Here is a 15,440-nt window from a genome sequence, read left to right on the forward strand (position 1 = left end):
GGGGTTGGAACTCACAAACTGTGAGATCATGACCTGAGCCGAAGTTGGAGGCTTAACCGACTGAGCCACCCAGGTGCCCCTCTTTGTCTTTTTTTAAACAACCTTTTAAAAACCATACTTAGCTCAAGGGCCATACAAAAGCAGGCTGGTCTTGGTTTGCAGGTCATGTTTGCCTACCTCTGGTCTTTAAGACATCATCCATTCTCCCAAAGGGTCTAGCATCTAGCAGAGGATACAGACTTACAAACAAATAATTGCTTTATAAAGAGATAAGTACTATGAGAGACATTGTGTCAGACACTCAAGAGAGCTGACCCAATTGTGGTCAGCCCTGCTTAGAAGTGGAGCTTGTAAGAGAAGGTCTTAAATATGAGTACCAGGCTGTCCTTCCCTTTGAGGTTAAAGTCACAAAGCGTTCACTGTCATATAGAACAGACTGTAACGTCATAATATGAGAGACACTGAGTGCTGGGGAGATCAAGAGCATGGATGTTCAGGTTTGGGAGGTGATGTTCGAGAAGAGCCTTTAAGATAATCAGGATTGCAAAGAGAGCAGGAGGGAACCTGGGTAGAGTGAAGAGCAGGAGCAAAGCTGTGGAAAGGCCCTGGGGAAGGTTAGTAGATGAGCAAGTAGAATAGTTGAGGGAGTGTAGAAGACACATTTGAGAATTATGGGGACGGTGGCTACAAGGTTTGCTTGAACCAGAGGATCAGAACTCTGAGTCTCAGCTAGTTAAAAGTTGTTAAAGATGATCTCCCGGGCTTTGGGCCAGTTCTGGGACATTTAGTGTGGTTTTGCAACCCTGGAGAGTTCTGCTAACTCTGCATGTGCTGTTGGCTACAGAGCATCTGGGCAACATGGGGCAGAAGCAGATGTTTCCTCTGTCCAGTTCTCAAGTCAGCAGGCACACATTACCTTGATACCTTCCCTTTCTCCCTGAGACTGACTTTGTGTCTCACCTGAGACTTCATAAGCTATGTTTTTGGGACACTATTCACCTTTCTTGTCTTGAGCTAGTTAATCAACATTTACTGGGCAGCTGCTATGGGGTAGCGCTGTTGTATATATCGGGTTACAAGTATGAAAGGGCATTTCCTACCATTGTAGAGTCACAGATTCATAGAACAGCCCTGGGTATACATAGCACTGTCATACTGGGACAGAAGTGGGGAGTGCTCTAAGAGGGATGATATGGTAGCAACTGATAGGAAGGGCAGATTTTTTTTTTTTTTTTTTTTTCTCAAGGAATATAGGGCTTCCTGAAGGATGTGCCATTCGAGCTGAGCTTTGGAAAGGGTAGGAGTCAGATGTTTGGAGGCGGGGAAGTCTCTCAGGACAGTCTAGGGATTGGATTGGTTGGAGGCAGAGCAAATGGAGGAGGGCAGTTAGGGTCAGGTTAGGAATGGGCCTCAGAGCCTCAAAGAGACCTTCCTAGACTGTGTGGCTCTTTCCTGGCTGGCAGTGAGAGTCTCTGCCACCGCAGAGCCTGACCCCAGGACGGCAGAGGTCTGGTGCTTCTTGCCAATAGACACAGCCTGTATCAGCACCTGTGGCACTCCCCTCTGTTGTGAGCACTAGGGTGATTGGAGTCTGCGGGCTCACTGCTGCCTGTCCTGTGTTGTGCTTTACAGATAAGCTTACCAGTGCCAGCAAGGATTCCCTGAGCACCCACACCAGCCCCAGCCAGTCACCCAACAGTGTCCATGGCTCCCGCCGGGGCAGTATCAGCAGCGTGAGCAGTGTAAGCTCTGTCCTGGATGAAAAGGATGACGACCGGATCCGCTGCTGTACACACTGCAAGGACACGCTACTGAAGAGAGAGCAGCAGATTGATGAGAAGGAGCACACCCCCGACATTGTAAAGCTGTATGAGGTGACTCACTGTGTGCGGTCCTGGTCTGATGCAAGATGCAGATTTGGCTGTTAATTATGTACATGCCTGCACATTTTGGAGATGCTTTGGGAAGTTGTTTCTCTGAATCACTTTTAGTCTCTGCCAAAGGGCTATAGTGTGATTTCCTAGCTAGGGCCCTGGGTAATTCACAGAGTCATTGGGGGTGTGTTGCAACAACCTCGTTCCCTCTCCCTTCCTTGCCTACTTGAAAGCAGGAAGTTGGAGACTTTGGTGGCCCAGGGGCAAAAGGAAGAAGGATGGTTGTCGTGGGGTGTGGGCAGGATTTGGGGGTGAGGGCAGAAGCTGGAGCAGGTGGTAAACAGTGGGCCAGAGGAGTCCTGGGAAACTCACTTGGAAGCTTCAGGCTTTATGAGTTTGAGTGACTGCCCATGAGCATAGAGCTTCCCCTTTAAAAAAAATTTTTTTATGTTTATTTTTGAGAGAGAGACAGAGTGTGAGTGGGAGAGGGACAAAGAGAGGGAGAGACACAGAATCCGAAGCAGGCTTCAGGCTCTGAGCTGTCAGCACAGAGCCCAATGTGGGGCTCAAACCCATGAACTGCGAGATAGAGCTTCCCCTATTAAGTCCATTCAGTTGCCTCAGCTGTCGTTACCACCAGCAGTCCCAAAACACCATTGGTAGATGCTCACTTTGAGAGGAACGTAGTGTAATGAAAAATGGGATTTAGTGTCAGCCTGGGGGTGAGACTGCCTCAGCCTCCCAGTGGTCAGGGGGACCTGCAGGCCAAGGAGAAATTGCCAAGTGAAGGTTTCGCAGGGAGGTGATAGGAGATGGGGAGGAGATCAGCCTGGGCAGCAGAAGCAGCTCATGCACAACCCTGAGCAGAGGAAGAGTGTATAGGTCTTCTCGACTTACAGTGGGATTACATCCTGATGAACCCAACCAAAGTTGAAAATATCCTAAGTCAAAAATGCATTTAATACATCTCACCTACTGAACATCATAGTTTGGCCTGGCCTTAACCGTGCTGGGAACACTTATATTAGCCTCCGGTTGGGCAAAATCCTCTAACAGAGACCTATCTGATAATGAAATGTTGAGTGTGTCCTATAACTGTTGAATACTGTACCTGGAAGTGAATAACAGAATGCTTGTAAGGGTATTGGGTGTTGACCCGCGTGATCGCATGGCTGACCTGTAGCTGCTGCCTGCTGCCCAGCTTCGCGGAGGGAGCGTCAGACTGCATGCCACTAGCCCGGGAAGTGATCTAAATTCAAAGTCCCAAGTACAGTTTCTGCTGAATGCCTATCAATGCCTCAACCATTGTAGAGTTGAGAAATCATAAAGTCCAATAACCGTTGTAAGTCGGGGACTGTCTGTATATTGTCTGATGATCACTGAATGGTCACTGTTAGCAGTTCTGCAGGTCATAATGGCTGTGTTTCTGGAGTCACCATGAAAATACTTAGACTTCTACTAGAAATGGTGTTAATGAAACCCTGTGCTGAGCTGCAGATGTAGCCATTATCCATTCTGTGTATGGAGTTCGTGACCTGATAACTCATTTTTGTAAATAGCCGCTGTGCTTTTCCTTCCTTCATCTTTGAAGTGAGCCCTGGCAATGCCTTTTGCTGGTATCTTTCATCACCTGGCAGAGGAAGAATGTAGCAACCAGTTCCTTTCGTCTGCCTTGGTAAACTCATTGGCTTGTGTCCTGGAAGGCCTTGCTCCCTGCAAAAACATCCGGTAAAAAGTTTTGTTGTCACTTTCCTTCCTGCAAGATTTACTGCTTCTAAAGGAGGTCTGTAAATCAGGAAATTGATAACAGTAAAAACAAACAAAAAGCACTCTCTGCATATTTCTATATTAGAAAACTGTACGTATTATTTTTTTTTAATTAAAAAAATTTTTTTTAAGTAGGGGCCATAGCCAGTATGGGGCTTGAACTCACAACCCTGAGAATAGGAGTTGCATGCTCTTACTCTTACTGACTGAGCCAGCCAGGTGCCCTGAAAACTATAGATTTTAAATGCCTCTCTATTGATAACAGTGTAACTTTTCTGTACCTCGAAAGCACCACTCACTTCTTTTTTGTTCTTAGAAATTACGACTTTGCATGGAGAAAGTTGACCAAAAAGCTCCTGAATACATCAGGATGGCAGCATCATTAAAGTAAGCTATTCCTCTGTTTTTCTAATTCAGTGATGACTGTTTTCTTGCCTTTAGGGCAGTCCCTCAGTAGCTGAAAGTGAAAATCTTAACTCTGGCTGTGCTTTTCTTCTGTGAGCAACTGTGGAAAATCTTTGTCATATCTGTATAGTCCCATGTAGCCATGTTCAAGTGACTCCAGTCATTTTTCTTTTTAATTTTTTTTTTTAATGTTTATTTATTTTTGACAGAGACAGAGACAGAATGCGAGTGGGTTGGGGGCAGAGAGAGAGGGAGACACAGAATCCGAAGCAGGCTCCAGGCTCTGAGCTGTCAGCACAGAGCCTGACGCGGGGCTCGAACTCACAAGCTGTGAGATCATGACCTGAGCTGAAGTCGGACACTCAACCAACTGAGCCACCCAGGCACCCCGTGACCCCAGTCATTCTGACTGAGCAGGTTCATAGGCCCCACTGCCGAGTATGGCATCTGGAGGTGAGCAAGGACAGTATTCCTCATGCACCTGCCTAGCTAGATGCTACTTCAGGGTGGCATTGAGGTGTCAGGACTTAGAGCAAGCATTTCCTTTAGAGCAGGGATTGGCACATTTTAGCTAATGGGCCAAATCCAACCTGTCATCTCTTTCTTTTTTTTTAAATTAAGATATAATTCAGACACCAAAAAATTCACCCTTTTAATGTGTACAATTCAGTGGTCTTTAATATATTTACCAAGTTGTACAACCATCATCACTGTCTTAATTCTAAATCATTTTCATCAGTCCAAGAAACCCCATACCCATTAGTAGTCACTGCTCATTTCTCCTCTCCCTGGCAGGCACTAGTCTGCTTTCTGTCTATGGATTTGCCTATTTTGGACATTTCATATAAACAGAATCATAAATATATATGATCTTTCATGTCTGGCTTCTTTCACATAGTGTAATGTTTGCAAGGTTCTCTCCTGTGGTAGCACATGTTAGTGTTCCATCCCTTTTGTGTGAATGCGTTTGTATGGATAGACCGCATTTTGTTTATCCATTAGTCCGTTGATGAGCATTTGGGTTTTTCCACTTCTGGCTGTGATGAGTAATGCTTCAGTGAATATTCATGTAGAAGTATAAGTCTTTTTGTGGACATATAATTTTATTTCTTTTGGGTATATACGTAGGTGTGGGGTTGCTGGGTCATATGGTAACTCTAGGTTTTAAACTTTTTGAGGAACTGCCAGACTGTTTTCTTAAAATGATTGCGCCACTTTATATTTCTACCAGCAGTGTATGAGGTTTCAGTTTCTCCATATTCTTGCCAACGCTTGTTATTGCCACTTGTTTTTATAAGTAAAATTTTATTGCCACGTAGCCATGCCCATTTGTTTGATTATAACTACAAACTACAGCAGCAGAGTTGAACAGTTGTGACAGAGACTATCTGGCAAAGCTAAAAATGTTTATTATCTGGCCCTTTACAGAAGAAATATGCTGACATTTTCTTAGGAGCATTGCCTCTTCTGTAGGTTAGTGATATGTGAGCTGGAGTTTGAAGTGCTACCATTAGAATCGGATCCCCACAGTCTTTCCCCAATCTGCAGGGAAGAAAATTATGGCATCCAGTGCTTTCGATTTGAGAATTATCTGCCTTTGTTTTTATTTACCCACTTACTGTGGCAATATGTTATAGTGTCCCCACAAGCAAAGCTTGGCTTTTCCTTCATGACGTCAGTGACTACGTTCTAAGTCTATCGTGTGGGTCTCACATGAAAAGAAAATTAACCTTTTCATTTACAAGGTCCTTAAGGAATTTCTTGACTTATGAGTCTGTAAATGTCTGACTTACAAAATACGAATGGCTAAACCCAGTTGGTTTGTGGCAAAAAATATCCTTTCCCTTGCATGTCTCCCTGCCTCTGCTGTTGCTTCAGGGCTCTTCTTCCAGTCCCTGTTCCCTCCCCCAGTGTTTGCCAGCCCACAGGGAAGGAAAAGAGAGGTGGGAGGGAAACACAAAAGAAAGAAACCATTGCAGACCACCTCCATTTCCCCCAGTCCTAGCACCTGGATGTCTGTAGCCTCTGGCAGAAGACAGTGTCAGGGGAGGAAACCCTTGTTTCTCCAGCCCTCTCAGCCTCCACTGCGCCTTCTCTTCTATTTGCACCTTCTGTACCCCATTCTTCCTCTTTTCATTCCAAGAATGAAGAACAGCAGGAAAGGACACATTTTTGTTTCTACCTGCAGTTCACTGAGCAATTTCGATCAGTGGAGCATATATCCTTCCTGTGAGTAGGTTGGGAGAAGCAGCTCAAGTCATTCTGGTATATAGCTCTCCTAAATGGAGACTCGTTGGCTTGGAGCACCTGTCTCATGCTCTCTTCCTCCCTGGAACTTACTGGAATGAACACCTTCCTCCCACCTGTGCCCATTGGTTTGAAATCATGACAGGATTATCTTCTTCCTGGATCCCAGCAGGGAGAGCTGTGTTCCTGGCAGTCTGAGCTGGCACTAAACTTTGTCTCATGATGTTGTTACCCATGGGGCTGCTGTCCCTGAGTCTGTTGTTTTTCTTGCTTTGTGCCTCAGACACACTTGTGGGTTAATGGGCCTCCCCATCCAGCTGGGGAACTGCCATTGCTCAACGTGTTTCCAGATGTCTAACTCTTACTCCTTCTCCAAAGATTGGTTCTAAAGGGCTTTAGGTGAATTTTACTCCCTCATTCATTCGATGGATATTTATTGAACACTACCTACGTGCCAAGTGCTATTTTAGGTGTTGGGACTGTAGCAATGAACAGTGAAGACCGTGTCCACTGTTATAGAGCTTCATTATCATGGGAGCACAGGCCATAACCAAGTGAAAAAGTCATGAACAAGATAACTCCAGACGTGATAGGTGCTCTGTGGGAAACATGTTGGTTGATGTGACTGAAACCTTGGGAGTGCTTTCAGATTTGGGCCAACCTTGTTATTTTCCACATGACTTGGAGATACCAAGACGAAGTGGATGCATCCTCAATTCTGGTCTGATGTTCTTTTTGCAAACTATGCAGTTTGAGAAGATGAAACCACCTTATTGGATCCTCTAGTTACAGCGCACACCAAGGTTTTTCCAGCTCACACTTTCTCGTAGATGAGAAACTAGGTCAGCGCCTCAGTCCTTTCTGTTTATTTCACTTAAATTGCTGCTGCCTCAGAAAGGGGGTTGAATGGCCATTGCTGAGGCTGCATTAATAGCTGCAAGGTCTTCTGAAGTGTTTCTGTTTTCAGTGGACATGGATGAAGCTTGGCCATGTCCTAGTTCCTGAGGATATAAAAATGAAAAGCCATCATTATTGCACTTGGATTTTGGGCCTGATGGGGGTGACAGACTTGTAAATGAACAGTTCTAAGATCACATGATGACTGCTATTGTTCCTTGGAGTTAAGTGGAATTAAGCCACCTCTGGCCTTCTCTGAAGTCGCCTGCTCCACCCTGGGTACTCCTCCCTTCTTAATTTGGAGTCAAAGTGCTTTTCTCATGTAGAGAACAATTGTTCATGAGACCCAGGGGCATGGGGCAATTGATCTAATGCTGTGCTGGGTATCACTAGGTGTTGAACGGTCTCCCTGCGTAGTCTGAGTGAGAAAAGCCAGGTGCTTTTTCCTCTGATGTGGTGTAGCCAACTTATTTAGTAAACCACTTCATATATCTTACTAGGTATAATGAAATTGTTTAGGGAAAGTAGGCTGAAGTAGATTCATTTGCATTTATTTTGGTGACGAGTGTAAGAGCTAGTTCTTAGAGGCCTAGGCACAAATCTGTTCCTGTGGTATCTGCAGACTAAAAGAACAGAAAGCAGCTTCCACGTGATTAGCACTTATATTTAGAAGAGGAATGAGCCCTGCATTATATACAGAAGTCTGAGATAATACCGCTTGGAGAGAATTAGCTGTGTCTACCTTTGTAAGGCCTTAAACCTTTAGAGCCCTTTTACACAATGCTCTCCAGTAAGCGTGATGAAACTTGGATTAAACATTTCTGTGATTTCTTCTTAGTGCTGGGGAGACCACCTACAGTCTGGAACATGCCGGTGACCTTCGAATAGAAGTGCAGAAAGTGTATGAGCTCATAGATGCTTTAAGGTAAGGTGATGTTTGACTCGCTGCCTTGAGTGGAGGAGATACGGTTTCAATGAGGGGGGTGGGTGGCTGGCAGGCCTGAGCTCACCCGGAGTCCTGGGGAGTATGTGTGAGGAGCCAGCTGAGGGTAGGCGCCAGGTGTGGCTCTCAACACGTCTCAGTAACTTGGTTAAGGCTTCTAATGTTCCTTATTATTAAAGAAGTAGGAACTGATTATTGATACCATCTTTGTGCCAACCATTGGTTGTATCCACATCTCATTTATTGGACCAAAGTTACCCGGTGTGGTAAGGATTAATACGCTCATTTTGTAGGTGAGAAAATGCACCACAGCTGGCAAAGTGATGGAGCCAGGATAGGAAGCCAGATTCTTTCTGCTGGTCAACAGCTGCTTTTTAACCATGGACTTGCTGTTGGGGTTAAATCAGCCCTTTGAAGTGTAGAAAGTATAATGATTTAGAGGGAGAACTGAGATGGGGCAGCCTTGTCCATCTGTCTGTGCAGGACTGGCTATGTAATTTGTGGACCTAGTGCAAAATGACAATGCAAGTCCACAGTAGGGATTATTAGGAAGTTTAAGACTGTGACAGCAGAATATTAAACCAGGCCCTGGCTACTCCCTCATGAAGTTGGCCCTACATGTGTGGCCAGTCCCTTAATGGGTGAGTATTGGTTGTTTACCCTGTACTGTGTTGGGGGCCTTGGGTACAACCACAGGGTAAGAAACGGGCTTTGCCTTAAAGGACACTTTGTGAAGTCTTTAACCTGTTTCCTCCACGGATGGTTCTGGCATGAAAGCCTGGCAACTCAGAGATTGCTCCCTTGTTTCTGGGGCTAGCAATGCTTGTTACATTGATATGTTTGTTCCATTTCAGTAAGAAGATCTTAACCTTGGGCTTGAACCAGGACCCTCCACCACATCCAAACACTTTGCGGCTGCAGAGGATGATCAGATACTCAGCTACGCTTTTTGTGCAGGTAAAGCCATCTTGGGGTGATAGGAACGTCTCACTTGCCTTCCCTGCTTTTCTGCCTCTCAGAAGGCAGACCGTGCCAAAGGCTTATTTCCTATTTGTACACTTATTTTTTAAAATTATAAATACAGTCATGTCACACTTAGAGAAAAATCTGGACTACAAAGAAGGGTAGAAACTTCTTAATTCTATGTCCCCAGGACCATGACACATCATTCTGGCATATTTTCCTTTTTTTTCATTTGTATTTGTTATATAAACACTTACGATTAGTACATATTTGCAAATTTATGTTTTCTCTTTTTAACACTGAATTTTGTATCATAAACACTTTTTACATAGTCTTTGTTTAAACAGCTGTCACTTGAATGGCTACAGAATATGACTTTGCATGCACCATCCTTTACTCACTCTCCTTTCACCGGGTATCTGATAGATTCCCGTGTTTTGCTTGTATGAATACTGCCTGACAGACATACTTATACATGCCATTTCTTCCCCAGGATGAGCTCCTAAGGGACTCTTCCTGGGCCATTGCTTGGGAGGAGACAGCTGATTGTTCACAGACTGACTCACCCTGGGAGGTTAGAGCAGAGTTGTTTCTGCCTCAGCACACCTCTTGGGAGAGCCACAGTGAACCACCTCTGGGGCTGCATGATAGGGTGATCTACTAGAGCCCTGTAGGCTTAGTTTTCCAACACCGTATTGCAGAGAAGTGGGCCCTTTGTCCTTTTTTTTTTTTTTTTTAACGTTTATTTATTTTTGAAAGACAGAGACAGAGCGTAAGGAGGTGGGGGGCAGAGAGAGAGAGAGGGAGACACAGAATCCAAAGCAGGCTCCAGGCTCGGAGCTGTCAGCGCAGAGCCCGACACAGGGCTGAAACTCACAAACCACAAGATCCTGACCTGAGCCGAAGTTGGACATCTAACTGACTGAGCCACCCAGGCGCCCAGGCCCCTTGTCCTTTTGATTAGTGGTGTATTCAGCAGTCATGCGGTGAGTGCCTACTGTGTACCAGGCAGTGTTCTAGGTGCTGGGTGTCCTGCCATGAAAAAAGACACTCCTGTTCTTGTAAAATTTACTTTCTAGATGGGGATAGACCAGAAGTAACTAAAATATATAGCTTAGAAGATAGTGAAAAGTGCTGTGGAGAAACATAGAGCAGGGAAGGGGTAGTGGGCGTGCATGGGGCTCAGATGGAGGCTTACAAACAGACTTCATTAGGCTGATGTTCTTCCTAAAAGGATTAAAACATAAAATTGTCTGTGGCTTCCTACAGGAAAAGTTGCTTGGTTTGATGTCACTGCCAACCAGAGAACAGTTTGAGGAACTGAAAAAGAAAAGGAAGCAGGAAATGGAGAGGAAGAGGATCCTGGAGAGACAGGCAAGTGAAATGCTGCTGGCAGCCTCTTGGGCACAGTGGCTGCGCCAGGCTCCCAAGGGGTCCTCTGTGAGGTCGTGGTGGTAAACCGCAACTTCTCGTGCTCTCCCGTTTGCATCTCTCTTCTGTTCTTTTCTGGCCTCTCCTCTGTAGATACCAGAATAGTTGTTTTTCTCCCCAGGTCAGTCCTATATTTCTTCAGAGATCCTGCTGATTTTCTCCCATCCAGAATACCATGGAGGCTGCCAGTTCTCCCTGTAGCACAGATTTCAGGGGACCCAGACCTCAGGGAGCTCCTTGTAGAACGCTTTGGAAGATGCAACATTAAACAGAACAATGTGTGCATTTAATATTGGGTGAGATTCTAGTGTAGACGAGTGATACTAGACCTCACAGGTTTAAGACCAGCATGTGGCCAGTGAATAATCTAAGATAGAGAAAATCTTATCCCTTAACTTACTATTATTTATGAATTTATTTTTGAAAGCCAGGCCATGTGCCTCCTCTCCCCTAAAGCACACAAAGCATGATCGACTTAGCAGTTGGATCCCTGAGTTCTGAGGTGGGCGGTTGGAGTCTCATCAGCACAGGGGCGGTGGGACCGTAGGGGCAGCTGATGGTATGGCTGCTGTCAGCCTGGTGACTGTGTTTCTTCCCTTCGGCTTTGGTGTCTCCCCAGGCTGCCCTGGAATCCCAGCGAAGGCTTAAGGAACGGCGGAGTGACCTGGCGCCTCGTACGGCTAATGGGGAGGTGGCGTCCCTTCGAGGGGGGCCTGCCCCCCTGAGAAAGGCTGAGGGCTGGCTCCCGCTGTCTGGAGGTCAGGGGCAGAGCGAAGACTCAGACCCCCTCCTCCAGCAGATCCACAACATCACATCATTCATCAGGCAGGCCAGGGCCGCTGGGCGGGCGGACGAGGTGCGCACGCTGCAGGAGAATCTGCGGCAGCTGCAGGACGAGTACGACCAGCAGCAGACAGAGAAGGCCATCGAGCTGTCCCGGAGGCAGGCCGAGGAGGAGGACCTGCAGCGCGAACAGCTGCAGATGCTGCGTGAGCGGGAGTGGGAACGAGAGCGGGAGCAGTTCCAGGCCGCATCCCTACACACACGGACTCGGTCCCTGGACTTCCGAGAAATCCGGCCTTTCCAGCTGGAGCCTGGCAGGGAGCCTCGCACCCACCTTGCTTATGCTTTGGATCTAGGCTCTTCCCCAGTTCAGAGCAGTGCAGCTCAGAAGACTCCTTCGCCCGTCTCAGCTCTCGAGCCAGTCAGAGTGTGGTCTGGGCCCCCAGCCCTTGGCCAGGAACCCCTCCCCCAGAGCACCGTGTCACAGCAGAGTGAGCTGGCCTCTCTAAACCCCTTCGAGGAGGAAGACCCCTCCAGCCCCACAGCAGACGGCACTACCAGCCCTCCGGCTGCAGAGCCTGCCTCTGGCCCTTCAGCCTGTGTCCTCAAAGAATACAATCCTTTTGAGGAAGAAGAGGAGGAGGCCGTAGCAGGGAATCCCTTCACTAACCCAGACAGTCCAGCGCCCAACCCCTTCGATGAGGAAGATGAGTATCCCTGCCCGAGGCCCTCAAGCCCTCCTGTTCCTGGCAACCCGTTTGAGGAGGCCACCTGTACCAACCCCTTTGAGATGGACAGTGACAGTGGGCCAGAGGGCGAGGAGCCCATAGAGGAGGAGCTCCTTCTCCAGCAGATTGATAACATCAAGGCGTACATTTTTGATGCCAAGCAGTGTGGCCGCCTGGATGAGGTGGAGTTGCTGACAGAGAACCTGAGGGAGCTGAAGCGCACCCTGGCTAAACAGAAGGGGGGCACTGACTGACCCCACTGACCGTGGGCAGGGCATCTTTGGGCCCAGGGCCTGGCAGGAGCCTGTGGAGCAGGGCAGGGCTGGTGGGCTCAGCGGGCGAGAGGGAAGGGGGAAGGGTAACATCTAAGGTGTGCACACAGGTTAGGGCAGGGAATCTGCTGTTTCGTGCTGTGCACTTGGAGGTTTTTCCACTACAGTTGAATATTAGTAAAGTGGGAACCAGAACAGGAAGAATAAGCATTCATTTGCTGTATTTCCTGGGTTGGTTTTTTGTTACTTGTTTTTTGAATTGGGTTTTCCCTTTAGAAGGGATTTTAAATTTTCATTACCGACTATAACTAAATGCAGTTCTGCTGGGCAGTCTTCGTGAGTCCATGTGCTCCTGCCTAGTCTTTGGTCCTTATGCAGTATTATAGGGAAGCCTTAAATAGGGCACTTTGTTCAGCCAAGACAGACAAGGTGGATTCATTTAAACCTTTCTTTGGTCAGACAGAAGTCTGTCCCTATTAGGCTTCTTTCACCTGGGGCTTCCTCTGCCCTGCTGGGCACATCCCGACCCATGCAGTAGAAGGGGAGAGGTGCTGCATGAAGGCAATAGTTTAGACCCAGGAGAGTCCAGCACCTCTTTTTAAGAGGTGGTGGCAGGGGGTGATGTTTCACCAGGGTGTTTCCATTCAATTTAAGTCCTTGGTTGTCTGTTTCAGGAAGTTAAACTTCCAGTCCCGGCTATCCCTGGGTCTGACCGTGGGCTGTTCAGAAGATGGGAGTGGCTAACTTTTTGGTTGATGGAGGCAGTAGTCTTTGGGAGAAGAGTGTCTACCCAAATGTTACTCTGTTGGAACTGAATAACTGATGGTATAATTGTCCCAGAGAAACCTCCCTCTAGAGCTTTGGTGAAATTATTCTGGCCTGGGCTTTTTCAGAGGGCCCAGTCTGTAATTTAGGATTGTAATCAGGAAGCTTTTGTGGGACATTGCCAGGACAGTGGAAACTTCCTTGAGTCAGAAGATAAAATAATTTTCAGGGCAAGTTGATCAGCCTTCTTCCTTTTTGGGTCATCCCGTCCTGATCTGGGCACCAGGGAGGTATTTTCCTACCAATGTTTAGTATTAAGAAGTGGAAATGTTTGAAGGGGCACAAGCCAGGATCATTCTGGTAGCACCACACTACTTGAATTCTTCATCAAGTAAGGGCAAAAAGGGAAATTGTTACTTTAGCTCTGGTGCTTTGGTTTACAGGAATGTAATCCTTACCTGACGTCTGACATCATGATACCCAAGTGTGCTCAGCTCTAGGTAGAGTTCCTGCAATTAGGCTTGTTGATTAATGAACAATAACTGACCACTAGTCACTTTATATCCCTTAACTAACTCTGGGTCATACTCTCACTGGTTACAGGTGTGAGAGCTGAGATTCCTTTTGTTACCTTCTGGGAAGACCCCTGCTGGTCTTGAGAATGTTTGAAAAACATTGTGGTTTAAAGGTGATCTGTATTTGTGTTGACACTAGTCGCATTTCTTTAGCATCTGTTGGATGTTTGGGCTGAGTGAAAAGATCCTGTATAGGGGTATGGGAGTGGGAAGTGGGTGGAGGGTGTGTGGAGGACACTGTTCTGTTTGCAAACAAAGGAATATGAGTGGATTGCTAATATCAACCAGTTACCAGCCTTGCTGATTGTGGTGGGGGTTGGGAAGTTGGCAACCAGGTCTGTAAGATGTTGCCCGGTACAGGCACCTTTCTTCCTTCTCATGCCCTTCCCGCTGTTATTATGGAGGGTTTCACAGATGGTTGGCATGCTCCCTGCTGCTCAGTCTGTCATTGCTCTCTGATTGAAGAGGAGGATACTCTCTGCACCAAAAAGCAGGTAGTTCCAGAAACTAAATGCTGCTTTCCGTCATAATTACTTTTCTTATGAAAATATATCTCATAATTAGCTGGTGATTTCAATTCAGACTAGTTTACTGAACATACCCTTTTCCTGAAGTCAACCCAGGTAGCAATCTGTAAGTAACTAAGAGCATTAAGAACCACACACTTAAAAAGTTAAACTTAAAAACAAAACAAAACACTGAATATACTAAACCAAACTAAAACCTTCTGATGTGATTGAATTCTTCCATGGGTATATTCTTCCATTTAATTCTTCTATGGCTATATTCTATATAATCATAGACCTGACAGGAATTAGAATTCTCTATCCCTAACATTTCCCAGAATTCACACAGGCACAAAGTTGGCTTTATAGAGATGAGTTATCATCAGGGTAAAGATGGCCTATGGATTGCAACCACAGCTTCAAGTTCTTACCTCATGTGAATATTTTACTCTTCCCGCAGTCTTTCAAGGCAAACCACTCCATCTCATGAGAAGATGAGCAAGTTCTTTTTTTTTTTCTTAATTATTCTTTTTAGTAATCTCTACATCCAACATGGGGCTTGAACTCATGACCCCGAGGTCAAGAGTCCCAAGCTCCTCCGACTAAGCCAGCCAGGCACCCCAAAAGTGAGCAAGTTCTTGATGCGGTGTTGGCAGATCTCCTTAGACAAAGATCATGTATGGAAGAGACTTTGGGGATTCAGATATCACATGAAGTTGGCCTTTGTTTTCACACCTTGTTTGTATTTTTCCATGTCTAATACACTAAGGACATTTACTAATAGTACTTGCAGCTCAATGTGTCTTTGCTGTTCAGATACTAAAGTGTACTTCTGAGTCATCATGAGCCAGGTGGTAGGTTGGACATTGGCATAATTAGATGATGGTACTCAAAGGGAGAAGCTGGTCTCTTTACCAGGTCACAGAATGTGGTAGCAGATTGTACGGGTCATTTGATGGTAACAGCTTGAGGGTCATTGGTTTGCATGCACTACTCTGGGGCCTTGTATTGGAATCTTTTTTTTTAAAATAAAATAACAGATGTTAGTGGTTGGGTGTATGTGTGTGTATGTGCACATGTGTTGCAAGTAAGAATTACCAGATCTCTGCCCTCACCCCTTTCTAGATGACCATCTGAGTATCAAAAGATACTGGACAGAAGGTCACTGGGCTCTTAACGGGATAAATGTGGGTTCCACTTCTGTCCTTAATCCTGGTTATTCCTGCAGTGTTGATTAAATGAGCTGTTTCATGCAAGAATAGTGCCAGACCCTTTACAATCCAT

The 15,440-nt window shown here is 46.1% G+C and overlaps 1 protein-coding gene across 4 annotated transcripts in view; it reads left to right on the forward strand.

Moving 5' to 3' along the window:
• Positions 1 to 15,202, forward strand: part of RBSN (rabenosyn, RAB effector) — a 26,769-nt gene extending 11,567 nt beyond the window's left edge. For all 4 annotated transcript variants that reach the window (XM_011280221.4, XM_011280220.4, XM_003982517.6 and 1 more), the window contains 6 exons: positions 1,633 to 1,874; positions 3,958 to 4,028; positions 8,029 to 8,115; positions 8,988 to 9,090; positions 10,366 to 10,470; positions 11,147 to 15,202. In XM_011280221.4, coding sequence (XP_011278523.1) covers positions 1,633 to 1,874; positions 3,958 to 4,028; positions 8,029 to 8,115; positions 8,988 to 9,090; positions 10,366 to 10,470; positions 11,147 to 12,292 — 1,754 coding nt within the window. In that variant the 3' untranslated portion in view covers positions 12,293 to 15,202. The remainder of the gene's footprint in view (positions 1 to 1,632; positions 1,875 to 3,957; positions 4,029 to 8,028; positions 8,116 to 8,987; positions 9,091 to 10,365; positions 10,471 to 11,146) is intronic.
• Positions 15,203 to 15,440: the final 238 nt, after the last annotated feature.

This window comes from Felis catus, chromosome A2, assembly GCF_018350175.1.
Source record: "Felis catus isolate Fca126 chromosome A2, F.catus_Fca126_mat1.0, whole genome shotgun sequence".
Taxonomy (NCBI): Eukaryota; Metazoa; Chordata; class Mammalia; order Carnivora; family Felidae; genus Felis; species Felis catus.